At 35.5% G+C, this 21,807-nt stretch overlaps 1 protein-coding gene across 1 annotated transcript in view; it reads right to left on the bottom strand.

The window, feature by feature from the left end:
* The window catches only part of EPHA3 (EPH receptor A3), a 360,686-nt gene that overhangs the window by 329,089 nt on the left and 9,790 nt on the right, over nucleotides 1–21,807 (bottom strand). The window contains exon 2 of the mRNA XM_045902696.1: nucleotides 5,075–5,139. Coding sequence (XP_045758652.1) covers nucleotides 5,075–5,139 — 65 coding nt within the window. The remainder of the gene's footprint in view (nucleotides 1–5,074; nucleotides 5,140–21,807) is intronic.

Genomic DNA, 21,807 nt, shown 5'->3' with positions numbered 1-21,807 from the left:
TGGCTTTACTTATTCTTGCCTACACCAATCACTGGCAAAATGACTATGCTCATGGTTAGCTCTCAGATGAGTCAACATTCGCCTCCCAGAGTTGCAGAGGGGCCGTTTTCCAGGAAAACATCAGAAGGTGAAAACTTAAACAATACAGGTGTACCAGTCTCAAGAAAAAGCCAGGAAAGAGATGTTGGGTGGGCAACCAACAGGGCCTCTTTGCCAAAAGAGCATTTTGTTTTTGTTTTGTTTGTTTTTGTTTGTTTAGGTACATTATCATAAGTGAGGCACCAATAAATGTCTAAGGAAATCTTTAAGGAAAAAAAAATTCTAAAGAAGTTGAAAAAAGAGGAAGGTAGAAAAGAGAAAAAGTGCCACAATTACTAATTTTGAGACTTCTTTCCATCATCCACTAATTTACATGAATCACTCATTTCAGGCTGTGCTTTTGCTATACTTCCCCAACTCTCTCCTCATGCTCTTCTTATCTGAGCTTCTGTAATTAAGTGAATTGAGGATCATAATTCCTTTGTACTATTTGGTCAGCATATAAATACTGTCCTAATTATACAGCTCTACCTCCCTCTGATCCCTCTTCTATAATAATACATATACTAAGAAACCTTATGTGGTAGATTGGCATTATCAATCAATCAAACAATCAATAAATTTAAATACTAGTCACATTTAAGCAAAATACTCTTTCAAAGTTGTAATAAAAATATAAATGGGCTTTTACATGTGTTGATTGTCCTCTAAATCAAAGAATATTTAACCTGATTACTAAAATTTCTGAAATTAATTATGCCCAAAATTCGAACATTGTAATTCACAGTTCATAAGGACAGCAAATGCCATTGCTATGTCTGCTTTACTAAAGTGAACAAACTTAGTGCCAAAAATTATCCATGACCAATAAAACTCTTATTAAAAAATAGTGTTCATAGTCCCCTGATAATTTCAGTTTATAAACTTTGAGTATTATTTTCAAGAAATTCATTTAGAGGGGTGCCTGGGTGGCTCAGTTGGTTAAGCATCTGAGTCTTGGTTTCAACTCAGGTCATGACCTCATGGGTCATGAGATCAAGCTCTGTCTTGGGCTCCACACACAGCCGGGAGTCTGCTTGAAGTTCTCACCCTCTTCCCCTCCCCCACACTCTCACTTGCCCTTTCTCTCTCTCTTTCTCTAAAATAAATAAATATTTATTATGATTATACATTATCGTAAGTAAGGCACCAATAAATGTCTAAGGAAATCTTTAAGGAAAAAAAATTCTAAATAAATAATCTTAGAAAAAAAGTCATTTAGAGAAAACAAAAGTCTCATTAAATTTCCTCCCAGATACTCATTTGGAGAATTTTTTTCCAGGCCTAATCGTATAGTACCATACTTTCCTACAAGGTTTCTTCTAAGAATTGAAGCACCATTTAAAAATAGAGATAGAAATACTCCTCCCAAGAAAATTACACAGGTTAATTGTAAGGTTTTATGCATGAATACATCTCTGGGGAAAAGGGGGAACAAAAATAGGAAAGAACGTACATGAAGGAATGAGTCATCCTTGGGCCTTTCCCCCAAAATATATTAATTTTATATAGCTCTGGTATATAACCATTTTTTTAAAAATTCATATTGCAAAAGATTTGGAATTTGGGTAAGAGTAGGGTTGAGACTTAGAGAAGCTGCCAGCAGTCTCCCAGTGTCTTTTTAGTGACCACAACCCCTGATGGAGCACCATTATTCATCCCCTAAGTAAGGATTTCTCAACCTGGGCACTGTCATTTTGGACCTGATCATTCTTTGTTGTGGGAGGATACCCTGTTCATTCATTGCAAGATGTTTAGCAGTACTCCTCCTGATCTTCCACACTAGAAGCCAGCAGTGTCCTCCCTTACCATTTTTGACAACGACATTATCTCCCCACATTTTCAAATATCTCCATGGGGCCAATTCAAAATTGCCTCCCTCCCTACCCACCTCAAACCTCCCATCACACTCAAAACCATTGCCCTAAATCAAAAGAGTAGGATTTTCCCTGCTATTTCCAACAACATGCATGGACCTTGAGGGCATTATGTTGTGTGAAATAAAGCAGTCAGAGAAAGAGAAATATTGCATGATATCAGTATTTCAAGGAATTAAAAAAAAAAGTCAAACCCACAGAAATAGCAGAAAAGTGGGTGTCAGGGACTGGAAGGTAGGAGAAATAGGGAGAAGTAGGTAAAAGTAAAAACTTTTACTGTAAGGTGAATAAGCTCTGTGGATAGAATGTAAAATACAGTGAGTATAGTTGATAACACTATTGAATAGTTGAAATATGCTAAGAGTAGAACTTAAATGTTCTCTCTCACACACACGAAGCAGGATTTTCAATTATTCAGTATGTTATGACATTATTACAGTTTTTTTCTTCAAAGTTTATATTCATATTTTAGTTAACCTACAAACAGATGTACTGCTTTTATTAGAGTTAATCAATTAAAACAATGACAAGTTCAAAATTGTTTCCAGCTATTACATGTCATTTTTATGGAAAAGCTGTAGCAAAAATATCACAATATTTTTAACCATTTCCTTTAAAAACAAAACAATCACAAAATTAATCTATTTTTGTCATATTGAAAATGGCAATGATTAGGCAATAAAAATTATTAATAAATCTAAAAGCATAAGCAACTGTAAAAGAGAGGATGTTAAATGCCAACCCTTAATTGACTATGCAGTGCTTTTACTCAAGAATTTCATCAGTTTGTCAGAAAGAAATGAGTATTAATTGAACATTTTCCAAATTATGTTACTTATTTCCTCATGGACACTATGGTTAACACAATATACGACTAAAGGAAAAGCATACTATACAGCAACACAGGACAATAATTCACATCTCTCTCTCTCTTTTTTTTTTTTTTTTTTTTTGCTTTGGGGTCTTGGGATATTATAAATATCATGACCTGTTGGGGAGATTTTTGTTTTCTCCCTTCAAGTTTTAATGATAACTCAGAAAACTTGGCCAGCTGTTGTAGGCTATTTAATGCATCAGAAAGAGGAAGGACACAGCTGCAAAGAGATGCACCAGGAAAGCAATGAAGAGGAAGCCCAAGCTCATGAGTTGGCTCTCTGAGGCAACAATAAGCCAAAGGAGAAACTGAAAACTGTTCGCTGATAAAATCATAAGAGTTTGTAGACAAAAACTGAGGTAGGATATCGGGCAAGAGATGGGAAAAGCCAAGAGGTGAATTATCCTAAGTAGTGTTTCTTAAATTTAATGTGCTCAGCAATGCCCTGGGAACCATGTTAAGATGTAGATTCTGATGCAGAAAGTCTGGGGCAGGTCCTGAGAGTCTGCATATCAAAACATCTCTGGGGGATTGATATTGCTGGTTGGTGTATGTACCACACCTTGTATAGTAGAGTTCTAGAACATTCCTCCCCACCCCCAACATATCTCTAGAAGCAGAAGTGTCAACTTTGTTTCACCACAAAATTTGTAATATCAACATGGCAAAATGAATTCATTTATACAATATTCTCCCCAAATGCCTTAATATATAGAAATGTATATTTCCTTATACCTTCTTCAAAGGAAATCATGAAACATGAAATCATGAAACAGATTGTTGCTTTGAAATACAAGTTAATTTCTTGTTGATTTTTTTAAAGCATATACCTATTAGTAAAATGTCACTGTGATTTTTGCTTTTCATATATCCTTAGGCAGCAAGTTTCTATAGTAGATGATCTGATGGAGCAATGAAAAACACAAATTTCTAAGATCAGAATTAAAATTAGACTTGACTTTAGGATGATTAGTTTTAAATGAGTTTTCCAGCTCAATCTGGAGTTTTGATTCACTCTTTATGACTACCCAGGATGTGCTTTTATCCTAATCATTTGATTCCTTTCACACCTATGGGAAAACCTAATCCTGGCTTACTTCATACTCTCCCCTCCAAAGCAACTAACCAAGTCCTGATTATGTGATAGGTTTTGGCACTGTGTCAATGTCAAGGTGTACCAGGAAGAGAAGCAGATTCAAAGATGACAGATAGATGAAGTATCCCTGATGTAAAACATCCGTCAGTGAAGAAGAAGCTGGTAGTACCGTAAAAATCAGTATGTTTAGGCACAAAAATCTAAACACTGAATACCAGCACTAGGTGCTGGTAAATAACCTCTTTGAAAAGAGGATGAGAGTAGAAGGAAAAGAAATACACAAATTTGTTCCTATCGCAGATATTTCAAGATAGCATTTTGCATTTTCCACAGGCTATACTTGGAAACAAAGTATGTTTAGGCACTTATTACACAATTTTGTAAGAATAAGAATTTTCCAAATGCGTATACTCCTCTTTTTTCCCGAAAAAAAAGAAAGAAAAGAAAAAAAAATCTCACACAGAATCTTACCGGAAACATTTGTATCACAAAAATACTGTACACTTTAGTAATCTGTGTCTGGCTTGGTAAAGTACTAAAGGCATATAAAGAGTTAAAAATGTAAAGGTAGTCAATTTTTTTTTCTAAATAAAATCCCTCAGGCTTAAACTGACCTAGATATGCTGCAGACATTTTAAGTGAAGAAATTAAGGCAATGTGAAGAAATTAAGAAATAAAGACAAATAAACAAAGAAATTAAGGGTTTATACAGTTGACAAATATATCCTACTTGGAATGGTCACCAAGGCTGCTTTTAATGCTACAACTCTGCAGGTCTCCAAATACACACTTTCTACATTACTTGAAATTTGAAATGTCTTCTCTATTCACCTCTTCTGATCACATCACAAAAAAAATGTTAGATGGTCACACTCAGACCATCTACATGATGCCAGTAATAATTAAAAAGCTTAATTAGTGTAATCAAGCAATTGATTCAGAAGGAAAAAATAAAACTTCAAAAAATTTAATAGTTCCTTTGGACACAAATATCTGGCTCTCTTAGTACATGTACTTAATGTCCTGATTAACATAATATGTCACCAGAAGTAGAGGAGTTCATTTTAGAGAACATACCAGTAATTCCTTTTGTTCTCTATGAGACAATGGACAGAATAATGTTTCCTTTCAATAGTTCACCACACTCACCCCATGTGATGGGTAAGAGATCCATCCCAGCTCCCCTTGAATTGTTTTTGAATCCAGTAGATTGACTAGAAGAAAACACAAATATACAAATGCAGTTAAAAGAAATAAATTATTTCTATTTGCCTCTGTCAAGTTAACATTGTCTGTTGTTGTTGATATAATGATATCAACATGTTTAAAACACAGGACTCTTTATTTTCATGATAGGAGTATAAGAGAAAAAGAAGGAAATGGAAAAGGGAAAGCAATCACGGGAAAAATTAAGGAATCAAAGCTTCTCTGGCTTTTTTAACTGTGCTTATTTATAATGATAGATCAATATTCAAAATATTGATAATAATTTTTGACAAGGTAATTATAGGTTTAAAGAAGAAATGGCAAAAATGCAAAACAGGAAACATTAATGCTAAAATGTTATCAAAATAACTTCGAAGTCCATTAAATTTAACGAATTTACATATGATTTTACTATGAATGAACTTCTTAAATATGCTTCCATAATGAATCAATATTTCTGTTTGTGTCTGTTAGGACATCTTTATATTGTCTGTGTTCCATATGAGTGTTTTTTAATACCACATAAATTGTCCACTTATGTGTAATAAACAAAATGCTTAACTAATAATTTCAGGAGAAACCAAAACAAAACTACATTTTATAAAACTCCCTGGAATAAGCTTTAGTTATTTAAAGAAAGCATTGCTACTCAAAGGCTTTAATGATTTTACTCAGAACTTTGCACTAGTTATTAAAATGTCTGATGAATAATAAGATACAACATGAATGTGGATGCATTTTGAGTATATTATTAAAGAAAGACAAATCATTTCCTTTTAACACAGAGAATATTAATTTGTGATGGATTAGAAATTAAAATATAAAAAGATACTTCAAGTTTAATAACAAAAGGCTCACTTTGATTGTTTATCTATTAAACAATGGAAACCATGGTTTTACCTCATCCTTCATCTAAATCAGAAAGCAATCCCACAATTGACTAATGGAAGAGGTGGAGGAAGGTTACACAAAATAGCCATGTATTATTAACACAAACCAGAGCAGGAAAGTCAATAAATACAATCAGAAATCATTTTCAGTATCTATATATACATAAATCAAAATATAATGTTAATACATGCACTGCATAAATAGGTCCATCTGTTGTCAATAAAGTATTTCCTGATACATAAAAAGTCACCCCAAATAAGAAACATTAATCTTATAAAATGTTAAGTAAAAGAAAAAATATATTTAATAGGTGTTAGAATGCTAAATTTTCAAGCACTGCTTTTTAAAGGAAGATATTTAGTTATCTAGCTGAGTATTAAAAAATCCTCCTGACTACAAAGTTAGAAGACATATAATTCTCAAAGTTAGAATGTCTAAGCTTTGCTAGTGAAAGAAAAGCACATAAACTTAATTACACTGGAATTCCTTAATGATTAAAGATTTTTTCTCACAATAAATTAATCCCAATGAGAAGTAATTATATTTAGAGAAGAGTTGCTGCATGGATTACATAGTGCAATTTCCATAATGGTATTATTTCCCAGGATATCAGTTTGGAAATGAATAGTATGCTTAATTATACTGAAATTATCTGTCAAAATGATTTTTAAAAACCCTCTACCAATTAATCAATGTTACAGATAATATTTCAGATTAATCAATGTTAGAGAATTTTTGAAAATATGAGAATACATCTTCACCTTCAGAGTAAAGTATCTTACCAACATTCATTCTGATAGATAAGTTTGATTGATGAAGCCTAGTTGGACAGTTCTATCATTCATCAGTTGATTTCTCGGAGTTTTACATATGATTTGCATAGAATTTACAATGCCAATATTCATAAATCATTAGATCATATTTGCAATCCCTTTAGGGGTCTAAATGGTTCAATGTATTTGTGCGTGTGTGTAATAACTGAGTATGTACTAAATGACGAATACGTCACTCAACATGCTAAGATAAATGGCTGATTTAATTCCAGTATTAGTAACCAGAGGAAAAATGTGTTTGAGGCAAAGAAGTTATGAATATTGTCTTCATTTAGTAAATGACTCATTGGAATGTAGTTTGTTAACTAAAGAACTAAATGCCTTTTAGTTTTCTCTGATGATAATGAGGGAAAAAGGACTGGACTAATCACATTAGCATTTGGTGTCTACTCAAAAGAGAATAACAAAGTCAAAAAGAATTATCTCGCACTGTCAATTAAATAAGTGTAATAGATTAATTAAATTTATTTCATTTTCTCAGAAATGGAATTTTTAGTACACACCATTTTGCGTGAATGAAGAAAACACAATAGCATCATTACTCATGATTCTGATTCTGTTGTCTATCAAACATAATTACATCTGCCCTGGTTATCTCACAGTGTTGCATCATGTGATGATTAAATAATATAAATGTATTTAAAGCCACCATGAGTTTATAACATGCTATACAGATTCAGTGTTCTTGTAAAATTAATACCTGAACTAACAACTGTACCATTTTGGTTTCTGAAATCTATCTATAATCAACCATGGAGATATAACCTAACAGAAAAGAATAGTGACATCAAAACACTTTTTTTTTTTTTCGCCATTTTTATCCTGTTTTTAATCCAAGGAAAATAAATCTTCCAGAATAACCTAAATTTTCTTTTTTACATAGTTTTAAAGTACTTCACAGCTATAGGGTTCCTGAAATATTTCTTTTCTTTTCTTTTTTTTTTATTCTTATGTTAATCCCCATACATTACATCATTAGTTTTAGATGTAGTGTTCCATGATTCATTGTTTGTGCATAACACCCAGTGCTCCATGCAGAATGTGCCCTCCTCAATACCCATTACCAGGCTAACCTATCCTCCCACCACCCTCCCCTCTAGAACCCTCAGTTTGTTTTTCAGAATCCATCGTCTCTCATGGTTCTTCTACCCCTCTGATTTCCCCCACTTCATTCTTCCCCTCCTGCTACCTTCTTCTTCTTTTTTTCTTAACATATATTGCATTATTTGTTTCAGAGGTACAGATCTGAGATTCAACAGTCTTGCACAATTCACAGCGCTTACCAGAGCACATACCCTCCCCAGTGTCTATCACCCAGTCACCCCATCCCTCCCACCCCACCCCCCACTCCAGCAACCCTCAGTTTGTTTCCTGAGATTAAGAATTTCTCATATCAGTGAGGTCATATGATACATGTCTTTCTCTGTTTGACTTATTTCGCTCAATATAATACCCTCCAGTTCCATCCACGTCGTTGCAAATGGCAAGATCCCATTCCTTTTGATGGCTGCATAATATTCCATTGTGTATATATACCACATCTTCTTTTTTTTTCCTTTGCAATTCACAAGATGATTATTTTTTTATTCTTATGTTAATCCCCATACATTACATCATTAATTTTAGATGAAGTGTTCCATGATTCATTGTTTGTGCATAACACCCAGTGCTCCATGCAGAATGTGCCCTCCTCAATACCCATTACCAGGCTAACCCATCCTCCCACCCCCCTCCCCTCTAGAACCCTGTTTATTTTTCAGAGTCCATCGTCTCTCATGGTTCGTCTACCCCTCCGATTTCCCCCACTTCATTCTTCCCCTCCCGCTACCTTCTTCTTCTTCTTCTTTTTTTCTTAACATATATTGCATTATTTGTTTCAGAGGTACAGATCTGAGATTCAACAGTCTTGCACAATTCACAGCGCTTACCAGAGCACACACCCTCCCCAGTGTCTATCACCCAGTCACTCCATCCCTTCCACCCCACCCCCCACTCCAGCAACCCTCAGTTTGTTTCCTACAATTAAGAATTCCTCATATCAGTGAGGTCATATGATACATGTCTTTCTCTGTTTGACTTATTTCACTCAACATAATACCCTCCAGTTCCATCCACGTCGTTGCAAATGGCAAGATCCCATTCCTTTTGATGGCTGCATAATATTCCATTGTGTATATATACCACATCTTCTTTATCCATTCATCTGTCGATGGACATCTTGGCTCTTTCCACAGTTTGGCTATTGTAGACATTGCTCTGCATCTGCAGACATCATGTGCAAAGAGTGAGAGTTTGACTTCTTCTTTGCCGATTTGGATGTCTTTTATTTCTTTTTGTTGTCTGATTGCTATGGCTAGGACTTCCAATACTATGTTGAATAGCAGTGGTGATAGTGGACATCCCTGCCGTGTTCCTGACCTTAGGGGGAAAGCTCTTAGTTTTTCCCCATTGAGAATGATATTTGCTGTAGGTTTTTCATAGATGGTTTTTATGATATTGAGGTATGTACCCTCGATCCCTACACTCTGAAGAGTTTTGATCAAGAAAGGATGCTGTACTTCGTCAAAAGCTTTTTCTACATCTATTGAGAGGATCATATGATTCTTGTTCTTTTCTTTTGTTAATGTATTGTATCACATTGATTGATTTGGGGATGTTGAACCAACCTCGCAGCCCAGGGATAAATCCCACTTGGTTGTGGTGAATAATCCTTTTAATGTACTGTTGGATCCTATTGGCTAGTATTTTGGTGAGAATTTTTGCATCCATGTTCATCAGGAATATTGGTCTATAATTCTCCTTTTTGATGGGGTCTTTGGTTTTGGGATCAAGGTAATGCTGGCCTCATAAAATGAGTTTGGAAGTTTTCCTTCCATTTCTATTTTTTGGAACAGTTTCAGAAGAATAGGTATTAATTCTTCTTGAAATGTTTGGTAGAATTCCCCTTGGAAGCCATCTGGCCCTGGGCTCTTGTTTGTTGGGAGATTTTTGATGACTGCTTCAATTCCCTTAGTGGTTATAGATCTGTTCAGGTTTTCTATTTCTTCCTGGTTCAGTTTTGGTAGTTGATACATCTCTAGGAATGCCTCCATTTCTTCCAGGTTATCTAATTTGCTGTTATAGAGTTGCTCATAATATGTTCTTATAATTGTTTGTATTTCTTTGGTGTTGGTTATGATCTCTCCTCTTTCATTCATGATTTTGTTGATTTGGGTCATTTCTCTTCTCTTTTTGATAAGTCCGGCCAGGGGTTTATCAATCTTGTTAATTCTTTCAAAGAACCAGCTCCTAGTTTCGTTGATCTGTTCTACTGTTCTTTTGGTTTCTATTTCATTGATTTCTGCTCTGATCTTTATTATTTCTCTTCTCCTGCTGGGTTTAGGCTTTATTTGCTGTTCTTTCTCCAGCTCCTTTAGGTGGAGGGTTAGGTTGTGTACTTGAGACCTTTCTTGTTTCTTGAGAAAGGCTTGTATTGCTATATACTTTCCTCTTAGGACTGCCTTTGCTGCATCCCAAAGATTTTGAACAGTTGTGTTTTCATTTTCATTGGTTTCCATGAATTTTTTAAATTCTTCTTTAATTTCCTGGTTGACCCATTCATTCTTCAGTAGGATGCTCTTTAGCTTCCATGTATTTGAGTTCTTTCCGACTTTCCTCTTGTGATTGAGTTCTAGTTTCAAAACACTGTGGTCTGAAAATAGGCAGGGAATGATCCCAATCTTTTGGTACTGGTTGAGACCTGATTTATGACCTAGGATGTGATCTATTCTGGAGAATGTTCCATGGGCACTAGGGAAGAATGTGTATCCCGTTGCTTTGGGGTGGAATGTTCTGAATATGACTGTGAAGTCCATTTGGTCCAGTGTGTCATTTAAAGTCATTCTTTCCTTGTTGATCTTTTGCTTAGAGGATCTGTCCATTTCAGTGAGGGGGGTGTTAAAGTCCCCCACTATTATTGTATTGTTGTCGATGTGTTTCTTTGCTTTTGTTATTAATTGCCTTATATAATTGGCTGCTCCCATGTTAGGGGCATAGATATTTACAATTGTTAGATCTTCTTGTTGGATAGTCCCTTTAAGTAGGATATAATGTCCTTCCTCATCTCTTATTACAGTCTTTGGTTTAAAATCTAATTTGTCTGATATAAGGATTGCCACCCCAGCTTTCTTTTGGTGTCCATTAGCATGGTAAATGGTTTTCCACCCCCTCACTTTCAATCTGGGGGTGTCTTTGGTTCTAAAATGAGTCTCTTGCAGACAGCATATCGATGGGTCTTGTTTTTTAATCCAGTCTGATAGCCTGTGTCTTTTGATTGGGGCATTTAGCCCATTTACATTCAGGGTAACTATTGAAAGATAGGAATTTATTGCCATTGTATTGCCTGTAAGGTGACTGTTACCGTATATTGTCTGTGTTCCTTTCTGGTCTATGTTGCTTTTAGGCTCTCTCTTTGCTTAGAGGACCCCTTTCAAGATTTCCTGTAGGGCTGGTTTTGTGTTTGCCAATTCCTTTAGTTTTTGTTTGTCCTGGAAGCTTTTTATCTCTCCTTCAATTTTCAAGGACAGCCTAGCTGGATATAGTATTCTTGGCTGCATATTTTTCTCATTTAGTGCTCTGAATATATCCTGCCAGTCCTTTCTGGCCTGCCAGGTCTCTGTGGATAGGTCTGTTGCCAATCTAATGTTTCTACCCTTGTAGGTTACAGATCTCTTCTCCCGAGCTGCTTTCAGGATTTTCTCTTTGTCTATGAGACTCGTAAGTTTTACTATTAGATGTCAGGATGTTGACCTCCTTTTATTGATTTTGAGAGGGGTTCTCTGTGCTTCCTGGATTTTAACGCCTATTTCCTTCCCCAAATTAGGGAAGTTCTCTGCTATAATTTGCTCCATTTATACCTTCTGCCCCTCTCTCTCTTTCTTCTTCTTCTGGGATCCCAATTATTCTAATGTTGTTTCGTCTTATGGTATCGCTTATCTCTCGAATTCTGCCCTCGTGATCCAGTAGTTGTTTATCTCTCTTTTTCTCAGCTTCTTTGTTTTCCATCATTTCATCTTCTATATTACTGATTCTCTCTTCTGCCTCATTTATTCTAGCAGTTAGTGCCCCCATTTTTGATTGCACCTCATTAATAGCCTTTTTGATTTCTACTTGGTTGGATTTTAGTTCTTTTATTTCTCCAGAAAGGGTTTCTCTAATAACTTCCATATTTTTTTCAAGCCCAGCTAGTATCTTTAAAGTCATGATTCTGAACTCTAGATCTGACATCATACTAATGTCCATATTGAGTAGGTCCCTGGCAGTCGGTATTACCGCTTGTTCTTTTTGTTGAGGTGATTTTTTCCATCTTGTCATTTTGTGCAGAGGAGAATAGATTAATGAGAGAACAAAATGCTAGCAGAGTAACAATGTCCCCAGAAAATATACTCTAAACAAATCAGAAAAGACCTGAAGCAGTGGGAAAAGAAAGGGAAAGAGAGAAAAAAGAGAAAGAAAAAAAAAGAAAAAGAAAAAGATAAAGATAAAAACAAAAGCAAAGAAAACAAAACAACAACAACAAAGAAAAAAAAAAACCAGAATGTGATCAAATATGATCAGGCTGGTATATAGATCAGTGTCACACACTAGATTTGGGGTGTATTTTGGTCTTTTAGAAGAAAGTGCCTCCCAAAATTTTAAAGAAAGAAAAACTTATATATGTACAAAAATAAGGGTTGATATGATGAAGGGATGGAATATGACTGTAAAGATGGAAATTATAAAAAATTTTATAAAAGGAATTGATAAGTTGTTTGAAAAAAGAAACAAGAGGATTTAAAAAAAGAAAAAAGAAAAAACAAAAAAAAAAGGGAGAGGATGTGATCAGGCAGGGGAATAGAAAACACCATATACTAGAGATTTAGGGTATATTTTAATCTGTTAGAAGAAACTATCTCAAAATTTTAAAGAGAGAACAACTTATATATATAAGCCAAAAATACGGGTAACTACTATGAAGGGATAGAATATGACTCTAAAAATGAAAAATAAAAATGTTTTTTTTTAAAGGGATTGATAAGATGTTGGTTGAAAAAGGGAAAAAGAAAAATGCAAAAAGAAAAAAAAGAAAAAAAGACAGTTAAAAAAAATTAACTTTGAAAGACTAAAGAATCATGGTAAAGAAGCCATGATTTCTATGTGCAGTATTCCCCTAGCGCTGGAGTTCTGCCGTTCTCATTGATCGGTAAACTTGGTCTTGGCCGGTTGTTCTCGCTGATCTTCTGGGGAGGGGCCTGTTGCCGTGGTTTCCAAATGTCTGCCGGAGGCGGAATTGCCCCGCCCTTGCCCCCTCCCAGCTAAGTAATCTGCTCGGGTTTGCTCTCCGGGGCTTTTGTTCCCTGCGAGCTTTCCGTACAGCTTTGGAGGTGGAGAGTGAAAATGGCGGCCTCCCAATCTGCGCCCTGGAGGAGCCGAGAACTCAGGGCCCGCTCCTCAGTGAGCCCCCAGAGAAAGGCCGTCAGTCACTCCCGTCTCCCCGGTCTCCGGCTACACTCCGTGCTCACCCAGCCTGTGACCGCGCGTTTCTATCTCCGGCACCCGACCCCGGGTGGAGTCTCCAAACCCAGCAGATCCCTGCGGTGCACTCCCGCGCGGCTCCTCCCGGGGGAGGAAGGTGAGTCTCCCCGGATCTGCCGCTTGTTGGGTCCCTGCTGGAGGAGCAGGGGCCCGACTGTGCGTGGATCACGGTTTATGGCCACCCCGAGCTGAGACCCCGCGCCTGGGCTCCGCCTCTGCAGCCGGCTTCCCTGTTCTGTTACCTGGGAGCTCTGCCACACTCAGGCGCCCCCGGTCTTTCTGTGACCCCGAGGGTCCTGAGACCACACTGTCCCGGAGGGTTCCACCCCCGCTTAGCCACCAGAGTGACGTCCCTCAGCGGAGCAGACTTTTAAAAGTTCCGATTTTGTGCTCCGCGGCTCTATCACTTGCCAGAAGCGCCGACGGAGGCCCCTCCCCCGCCGTCTATCCTCCCGAATATCGCCGCGGATTCACTTCTCCACACGTCCTACCTTCCAGAAAGTGGTCGCTTTTCTGTTCAGAGAGTTGTTGCTATTCCTTTCTTCGATCTCCTGTTGGGTTTGTAGGTGTTCAGAATGGTTTGATCCCTATCCAGCTGAATTCCTGAGAGGAGACGAAATCCAGGTCTCCTACTCCTCCGCCATCTTGCTCTGCCCTCCCACATCTTCTTTATGCATTCATCTGTCGATGGACATCTTGGCTCTTTCCACAGTTTGGCTATTGTGGACATTGCTGCTATAAACATTGGGGTGCACGTACCCTTTCAGATCCCTACTTTTGTATCTTTGGGGTAAATACCCAGTAGTGCAATTGCTGGATCATATGGTAGCTCTATTTTCAACTTTTTGAGGAACCTCAATACTGTTTTCCAGAGTGGCTGCACCAGCTTGCATTCCCACCAACAGTGTAGGAGGGTTCCCCTTTCTCCGCATCCCCGCCAACATCTGTCGTTTCCTGACTTGTTAATTTTAGCCATTCTGACTGGTGTGAGGTGGTATCTCATTGAGATTTTGATTTTGATTTCCCTGATGCTGAGCAATATTGAGCACCTTTTCATGTGTCTGTTGGCCATTTGGATGTCTTCTTTGGAAAAATGTCTGTTCATGTCTTCTGCCCATTTCTTGATTGGATTCTTTGTTCTTTGGGTGTTGAGTTTGATGAGTTCTTTATAGATTTTGGATACTAGCCCTTTATCTGATATGTCATGTGCAAATATCTTCTCCCATTCTGTTGGTTGTCTTTTGGTTCTGTTGACTGTTTCCTTTGCTTTGCAAAAGCTTTTTATCTTGGACATCAAAACACTTTTTAAAAGCATTTATTTTGAGTTTATATGGTGCCTTTTGTTTATAGCCAAATAAAAAAAGTAGAATCTAAGAATACTAGCCACTTTAAAGTGAATGATTGCTAAACTGGGACTTTCCAGGATATAACCTCAAGTCTCCTGTGATCCTGTTGTGCAGCAGTCTGAGTGTAGCATAATTGAAATAAGAAAAAGAGAAAGCTAATGGAATTTGAAAGTCAGCGTGTTGCGAGTGATTTCTCTGTATATATCAACTAAATCCAACACTGCAATATAACATATCGAATTCGACACTGAATCAATCACTCAAGAACTTGGGTTACTAATGCTTTTCTCTCCCAAAATAGAGGTAGACCCTGATCATAGTCTTTCAGTGGTACCAACATACAAATGTTGGGGCACATGGAAGAAGCAGATAGAACTGTGATATACAATTATATTGTAGTTTTTGAGTTTTAATGATGATTTGCAATGTGGAAGGTTTATTTCAATTGCTGAAAAAAATTTGAGTCCACAATTATGAATTCTAACAAAAAAGAGTTAGGAAATTATTCTTAAGGTCAGACGGAGGATGGGCTTAATTCTTTAATAACTGCCTCATGCCAGATTATTTTTCAAATATATAAATTGTTCCTTACCAGTGTTCATATTCTAATTGTATGATTTCCAAATATTTTTGTTTTATAACAGGAAACATGCCATTTCATTAATTTCAGAATATTTTCTCTTTAAAAAATATTTTCAATTTAAAGGGCCCTATGGCATATATTAACTTCTTAAAGTGATTTCAACTGGACACATTTTAAAATGTTCTGACTGTGAGCAGAGATATAAATAAGTGCTTTTTGGCAAAATTGTATTTGGAAATCACTGTCCGAAGTCTGGATGGATATGGTTCTGGGTTTCTTTCACATGCTTTACCCTGTCTAAACTTAGTGCTTTTAAACAGAAAAGATGTATGAATGGGTAAAGGAGTTTACATTCATGAAAACTGTAAGGGAATCTTTTTTCAAACTCATTGAGTTGGCTTTCAGGTGGGCACTAATGTGAGATTTGCTTAACAAAAGGAAGTATGGTCTCTGATGGGAATTAGAAAGGGTTGAATGGAGTACAGGAGTAAGAACAAAGAATAGAATAAGTTGGCTCAAATTGTAATGAGTACTTTTAGAAAGAAGGAAACCTTGTTGTCATTCCTGCCACTTATTTTTAGTGTCACTTTTCCCACCCATCTGGATTGTGGATTTAAGATATCCAGGAGTCTTAGGGCGCCTGAGTGGCTCAGTCAGTTAAGCGCCTGCCTTAGGCTCAGGTCATGATCCCAGGGTCCTGGGATCTAAGGCCCACATTTCATCAGGCTCCCTGCTCAGTGGGGAGCCTGCTTCTCCCTCTTCTCTGCCTGCTGATCCCCCTGCTTGTGCTCTTTCTCTCTCTCCCTCTCTCTCTCTGTCAAATAAATAAATAAAATCTTAAAAAAAAAAAAAAAAAAAAAAAAGATGTCCAGGAGTCTTGCTCTCTCTTTTTTCCTATCCTCCATCATAACAGAAAGACAGCCAAATAAATGTCCACTCCTTGGTTCATTGGTATTAACAGTGTTATGAAGAATTGTCTGTACCAGGAACTTATACCTCCTTCCCTTCTTAATAATAATGCAATAAAGTTTTTTAAAGGATTCGATTATTGAAATAATTTTTTTCAATAAATACTACCAGTTAGTGAGGACAGATTAAAATTGTAAGACATAAATTTCTGGACTTTTCACTCAGAGAACCATTAACATGCCAAGATTTTTTTCAAGGGCACTTCTAAGTTCTGATTCACGTGACTATGTGTCCACTTAGAAAGACTGAGAATTAAACTAATATTCCATCTTGTAGATTAAGGTCTGCAAATATGCAGACATTGCTAAAATAATTTTTAAAATTAAATGACACAATTTCTTTCTGAAGTGGAAGACCGTTTCAATTATCTAATAACGTATCACTAGCTTTATAGTAATGCTGTTTGCATTTTGTGAAATGCTAGTTGCACTGTATGAAAATATTGAATTATAAAAATTATCAAATAATTACTTCTAGGTGATCAGAGGGGTTTAATGGATAAAGAATTTCAGACTCTTACAACGAGAAACATGTTTTCTTGTGAAACCTTCAGCTAAGGTGCCTTTAAAGCCAATTGCAAATAACTATAGAACCACTATAACAGAAAAGAAACCCATCCTTTGATTATGTCTTGCATTTACTAAAGAAGAATGACATTTCCTTTTCTGTTCACACTATCACTGTCATTGTCCCAGCCACATTTCTTGTACACTGCTTATCTTTATCATTTTCATCACTTTCTGTTATGATAAAAAGAGTAGCTTTGCTCTAGGTTACAGATAGCAGAAGGGTCCTTTAATCTGCTCCTAGGTTGCACTTAAATGTCACAAATAGAAGAAAATGATACAGGGAGTGATAAATTTTATTCTGGGTGTTGTAATTCTCTGTGTAGTACTCTGGTCAACCATAACATGGAATCAAGAAACCAAGAAGTATTTTCTGACAGAAGTCCACCAAAGCTCAGCTTTTCATTTTATTATACATACCAGGATATGCCATTGAGAAAAAAATTAGAGAAGTCAAAGTTTGATTGATGTACTTACATATTTCAACATAACTTTTACCTACTGTGATTACATATTCTTAATTTAATAGCTCCCGTAGGCTTCCTCTTTATATTTATTTCTACCTAAATATAACTAAAACAGTTTCAATAGATCGAGTTAATATTGTATTTTATAGGCTAAAATTTATACAATTTTTTTAAGATTATAAATGAAGTCAACTATAACTTATTGTGTGCAGATAAATCTTCCTGAAAACTCTGTTAAATTTTACAGGCATTTTGTGTCACAGAAAAATATTAATTCATGATAATTTCTCCATCCAGTTGCCAGCTAAAATCATTATGCAAAAATTCAAGAAAAAATTCTGTAGTGCTAGCAGTTCTGTGAAAAAAATAATCCCTTTGTCACATGGTATTTTAATGGCTTATTTATGTGATATAAGCAGATTTCTGGATAAGGTGGTATACTTTCAACTTATTCTTTCTTATTAGCTTTTCCTCCTGAGCGATAATGTTGGATTTACTTCTATACAGGTCCTAATTATAGAAGAAACTGTAATTAGCTGCCTCATCTCAATCTTTGCCAAGAGCAGGGAGATCTCCTTGGACCCAAAACACAGTCTCACAGTAAGATGTCTGTGTTTTAATGACTAGGGTTGTTCAAGGAAATGACAGAAACAGAGAACAAAATTCTGCTTTAAACCTGGACACATCAATAAATGGAAACCCTGTGCTGTTTCTAATGTGTTAAAGCTTTCTCCTTTTTTTTTTCCCTTCTTAATCTGAGAAATATAAAGGTCACTCTAATATCATACTATTATGGAGAAAACAGCTATCAAATTATCACTACGGAATGTGTTCTTACAACAAAATAGTCCTTTCACATAAATGAGTGGGGATGGTCTACTGTCAGTGAAGTTTTAGTGAGTTAACTACCCCAGCTTTAATAACAGTGCCTAGAAGAACAGGTCTCTGTTTCTGTGCATTGTCACCTGATATTATGAATCATTTAGACAAGTAAAATGTGTTTCCCAAAATGTAAAAGTTACTAAAAGTAGAACATTAATGATTATATTAACACTGTACTTTTCCAACACATTTTGCCTTTTAAAGTGTTCTGGAAATAACAGAACTTGTTTATTTCTAATTCAGAAAGACTTTTCTGACAGATTAAAAAGTGAAAAATGAAAATATGTTACGCAATTATTAAATTATAATCACTAAGGCAAATATGTATTCAAACCTTAGTATATACATTTTGCCTTCACACCATAAATTGAAGCTGACTTGGAATAAATTTTTTAATCATAAAATCTTGATTATCAACCATCAACTACTAAATGAAAGCTATCTGTTCAGTCAGGATTTGACTGATGGCTATGAAAATGAAACAAAATAGGGGTGCCTGGGTGGCTCAGTCGTTAAGCATCTGCCTTCGGCTCAGGTCATGATCCCGGGGTCCTGGGATCGAGCCTTGCATTGGGCTCCCTGCTCGGCGGGAAGCCTGCTTCTCCCTCTTCCGCTCTGCCTGCTTGTGTTCCCTCTCTCACTGTCTCTCTCTGTCAAATAAATAAATAAAATCTTAAAAAAAAAAAAGAAAATGAGACAAAATAAGCACATTTGCCTTAGTAGAACAATTCTACTACAGCATTTCTTTTAGAAATAAAATACTCCTGGAAACCCTTGGATATAAGGATTCAAATTTTAGCACAGAATAAAAGGTGTAGTGATAACATTTAATTTCAGTTTAAAAACATTCTCTGCACATCATTATGCCACAAAACATGTTATTTATTTATTTTTTTTTTAATTTCAAAAGATACCCCTTGCAGAATAAATTGATTTAAATTTCTGGAAAAGTAAAATCAGGGTCTAGATTTGGCTTCATCCTATTCTGGGGGACAACTACATCTGGACTTTACATCACACATCAGGACTGATAGCTACAAAGACACGCACACATATAAACAAACTCTTCAAGGTATAAATATGGGTTTCTATAGAGGCCCACGAAGGATCCAATGAGGGTGGTCACATGCTTATCAGTTTAATTCAAAACTTTCCATCTTAGAAGTATGGTGTCAAGGGAAAAAAAATCAAAGTATTAGTGCTGGTGATAGAAAACTTTTAATGTATCACTGCAACAAAAGGTAGAATTCGGAAAAACCTCTATGTGATTTTTCTTGGTAGTGTAGTCAATATGAACAGCATATAAAAGCTTCTAATTGGGGATGGTTCCTTTTTGACATGCAATCATGAATTATTTTTTTCTTAACATTTTTCTTGATTCATTTTAATGGTTTTTAGATTTGTGGCTCTGAAATTAAATTTGAGTTTCTAAGTTGTCACTATTAACTTAGAGTAGTAAACCTACTGCAAACCTGGGCAAACATAGAGTAAAATATTCTTAATTAGTTTCCAAAGGATCACCTTTAGTATTTTCCTTCTCTAATTCTCTATAGATTTTTAAAAGATATACGCATTTGGAATAATTTTGGACATTGCTTGTAAAGAAAGAGAAGAAAAATAATGTCCTTATTCAATATACGAATGTTTAAGGAAGCCTGTTCATTCAGATGAAATACATATGATTATGACTGAAAATCATTTTTGAAAAAACAAAGGCTATCAAACATTAAAATTTCAGATCAGAAATGTTAAGAACACCATAATAAAATCTGAGTTTGTCTTTTTTGAGTTATCTAATGTAAATGAGTATTAACTTATCTATGTAAAACAGATCATAAAAGCAAACCAAGAGAAAAACACTATTCCCTTTTATTCCGTTTCTGTAAAAACATTTTCAAAATTTAGGGATAGCTATATTTGATGGAGTTTATATACCTAATAAAAGAATAACAACCCAATTTAATTTCTATTTATAATTTCTATGATTATGCCAGTTCTTTATATTCAGTTAAAATGCAAAACCAACCATAAATAGCTTTGGCATATGAAAGGGAAAAAATCACATAATTCTAGCTTTATGCCATCTTTAAATATAATAGGTAGATTAAGGGGTCCAGTAGGGGAAAATTTATAAAATTAGATAATGACAAATAACTTAAACATGGTTATTTTTATTTTTCCTCATCACCAATTTGTAATTCAGAGAAACAGAATTTCATACCATCTTGATTCAAAAAGGTGTATATTCATTCATAAAATTTTGCCCACAGTGTGGTGATAGTTCTCATTTGTACAGGGACAAATGGTGACACAGACACACACACACACACACACACACATATACACACACAGTGCTTCAAAGTGGCTTCCCAGCTTAACTTCTCCTTAGTGTGAAAACTACCATTGTATGCAATAAATAAATATCTTTCCAAAACCTACAGATTTGTATTAATTGATAAATTAGATTTGAAAATCAGGAAATAAATACATGTTAACTACAAACGAGCTGTTCTCTGTTGCCCTTATTAACCCCAAGGTAGAGAGAGAACGTCTAAATTTCACACTGATTGGAAGCCAACCAACTTTATCATTGACAAAAAGTTAATTTTAAAGCCTTATATTTTTATCAAGGGAGGGAAAGGATGGGGGGAAAAGGGCAGGTATTACTTTTTACTGGGCCTGTAGAATTTATTCATCTATCTTTCTTTATTATTTGAAAGAAGATAAATTAACCTTACCTTAATGAACATATGGGAAATTCAAGAAGAAACCATTTTGATATTGATTAATCAGCAACAAAATTAACTCTGGCTTATCGCTTTGCTCCTGTATCTTTTGAGACCCTACCATGTAATTAGTCAAGATTTTTGTCTTGAAACAAGAGGCAACTCAGTTTGGAGACTTTAAGGTCAAGTTTGTATTTTCTTGAATGAGAGAGTTCCACAAACTCAAACATAAATAAAAAAAGTTTAAAAATAGGGAAAGTAGTTGTTGACTCTAATTATCCAGAAGCAAGAAAAAAAAAGTTTGTTGCTAAGCCCTCACTTTTGTTTATGGCAAAATGTGCCAATAGCTTGAGTGGTTGAATCATTCGTTGGAAACATAAAGGATAACACGTTAGTTTTTTTTTGTTTTGGTTTGGTTTGGTTTGTTTTTTTTTTGGTACATTACAATGAAGAAAGCAAGATACTAAAAGCAGCTTTCTGATTTGGAAGACGAATGTCATCAATATGCTGTTTTTGCTCTTTGCCAGGTTACCAAAATTTATTGCAGCAATTAATGCAAAACATATGTGCTGAAGTACCCACATGAAAAATATAATTGCCCCAACTTAATTTGCTACCTTTCAAAACCATGTTTTAGCTACCTTTTCTCAATGCCTCCACTTAAATAGAGTACAAGTGTTTTTATGAAAGAGAAGATAAATCATTATAATTTATTTTCTCATCTTAAGTAATATATAAATTATTTTTTAAATAGGAAAAAGTTTCCACGAGGAATAAAGTCTACTTTTTAGACCATATTCTATTTTCCCCATTACTGACTTCCATGACAATTCCAACAGTTAATTCACACTCTGTTTTTAT

Source organism: Mirounga angustirostris, unplaced genomic scaffold (assembly GCF_029215605.1).
Source record: "Mirounga angustirostris isolate CCGP_5_RB_7025 unplaced genomic scaffold, mMirAng1.0.hap1 SCAF_1, whole genome shotgun sequence".
In the NCBI taxonomy this organism is placed as follows: Eukaryota; Metazoa; Chordata; class Mammalia; order Carnivora; family Phocidae; genus Mirounga; species Mirounga angustirostris.
The sequence above is the reverse complement of the archived record's forward strand: the minus strand, read 5'-3'. Positions and strand labels throughout refer to the sequence as shown.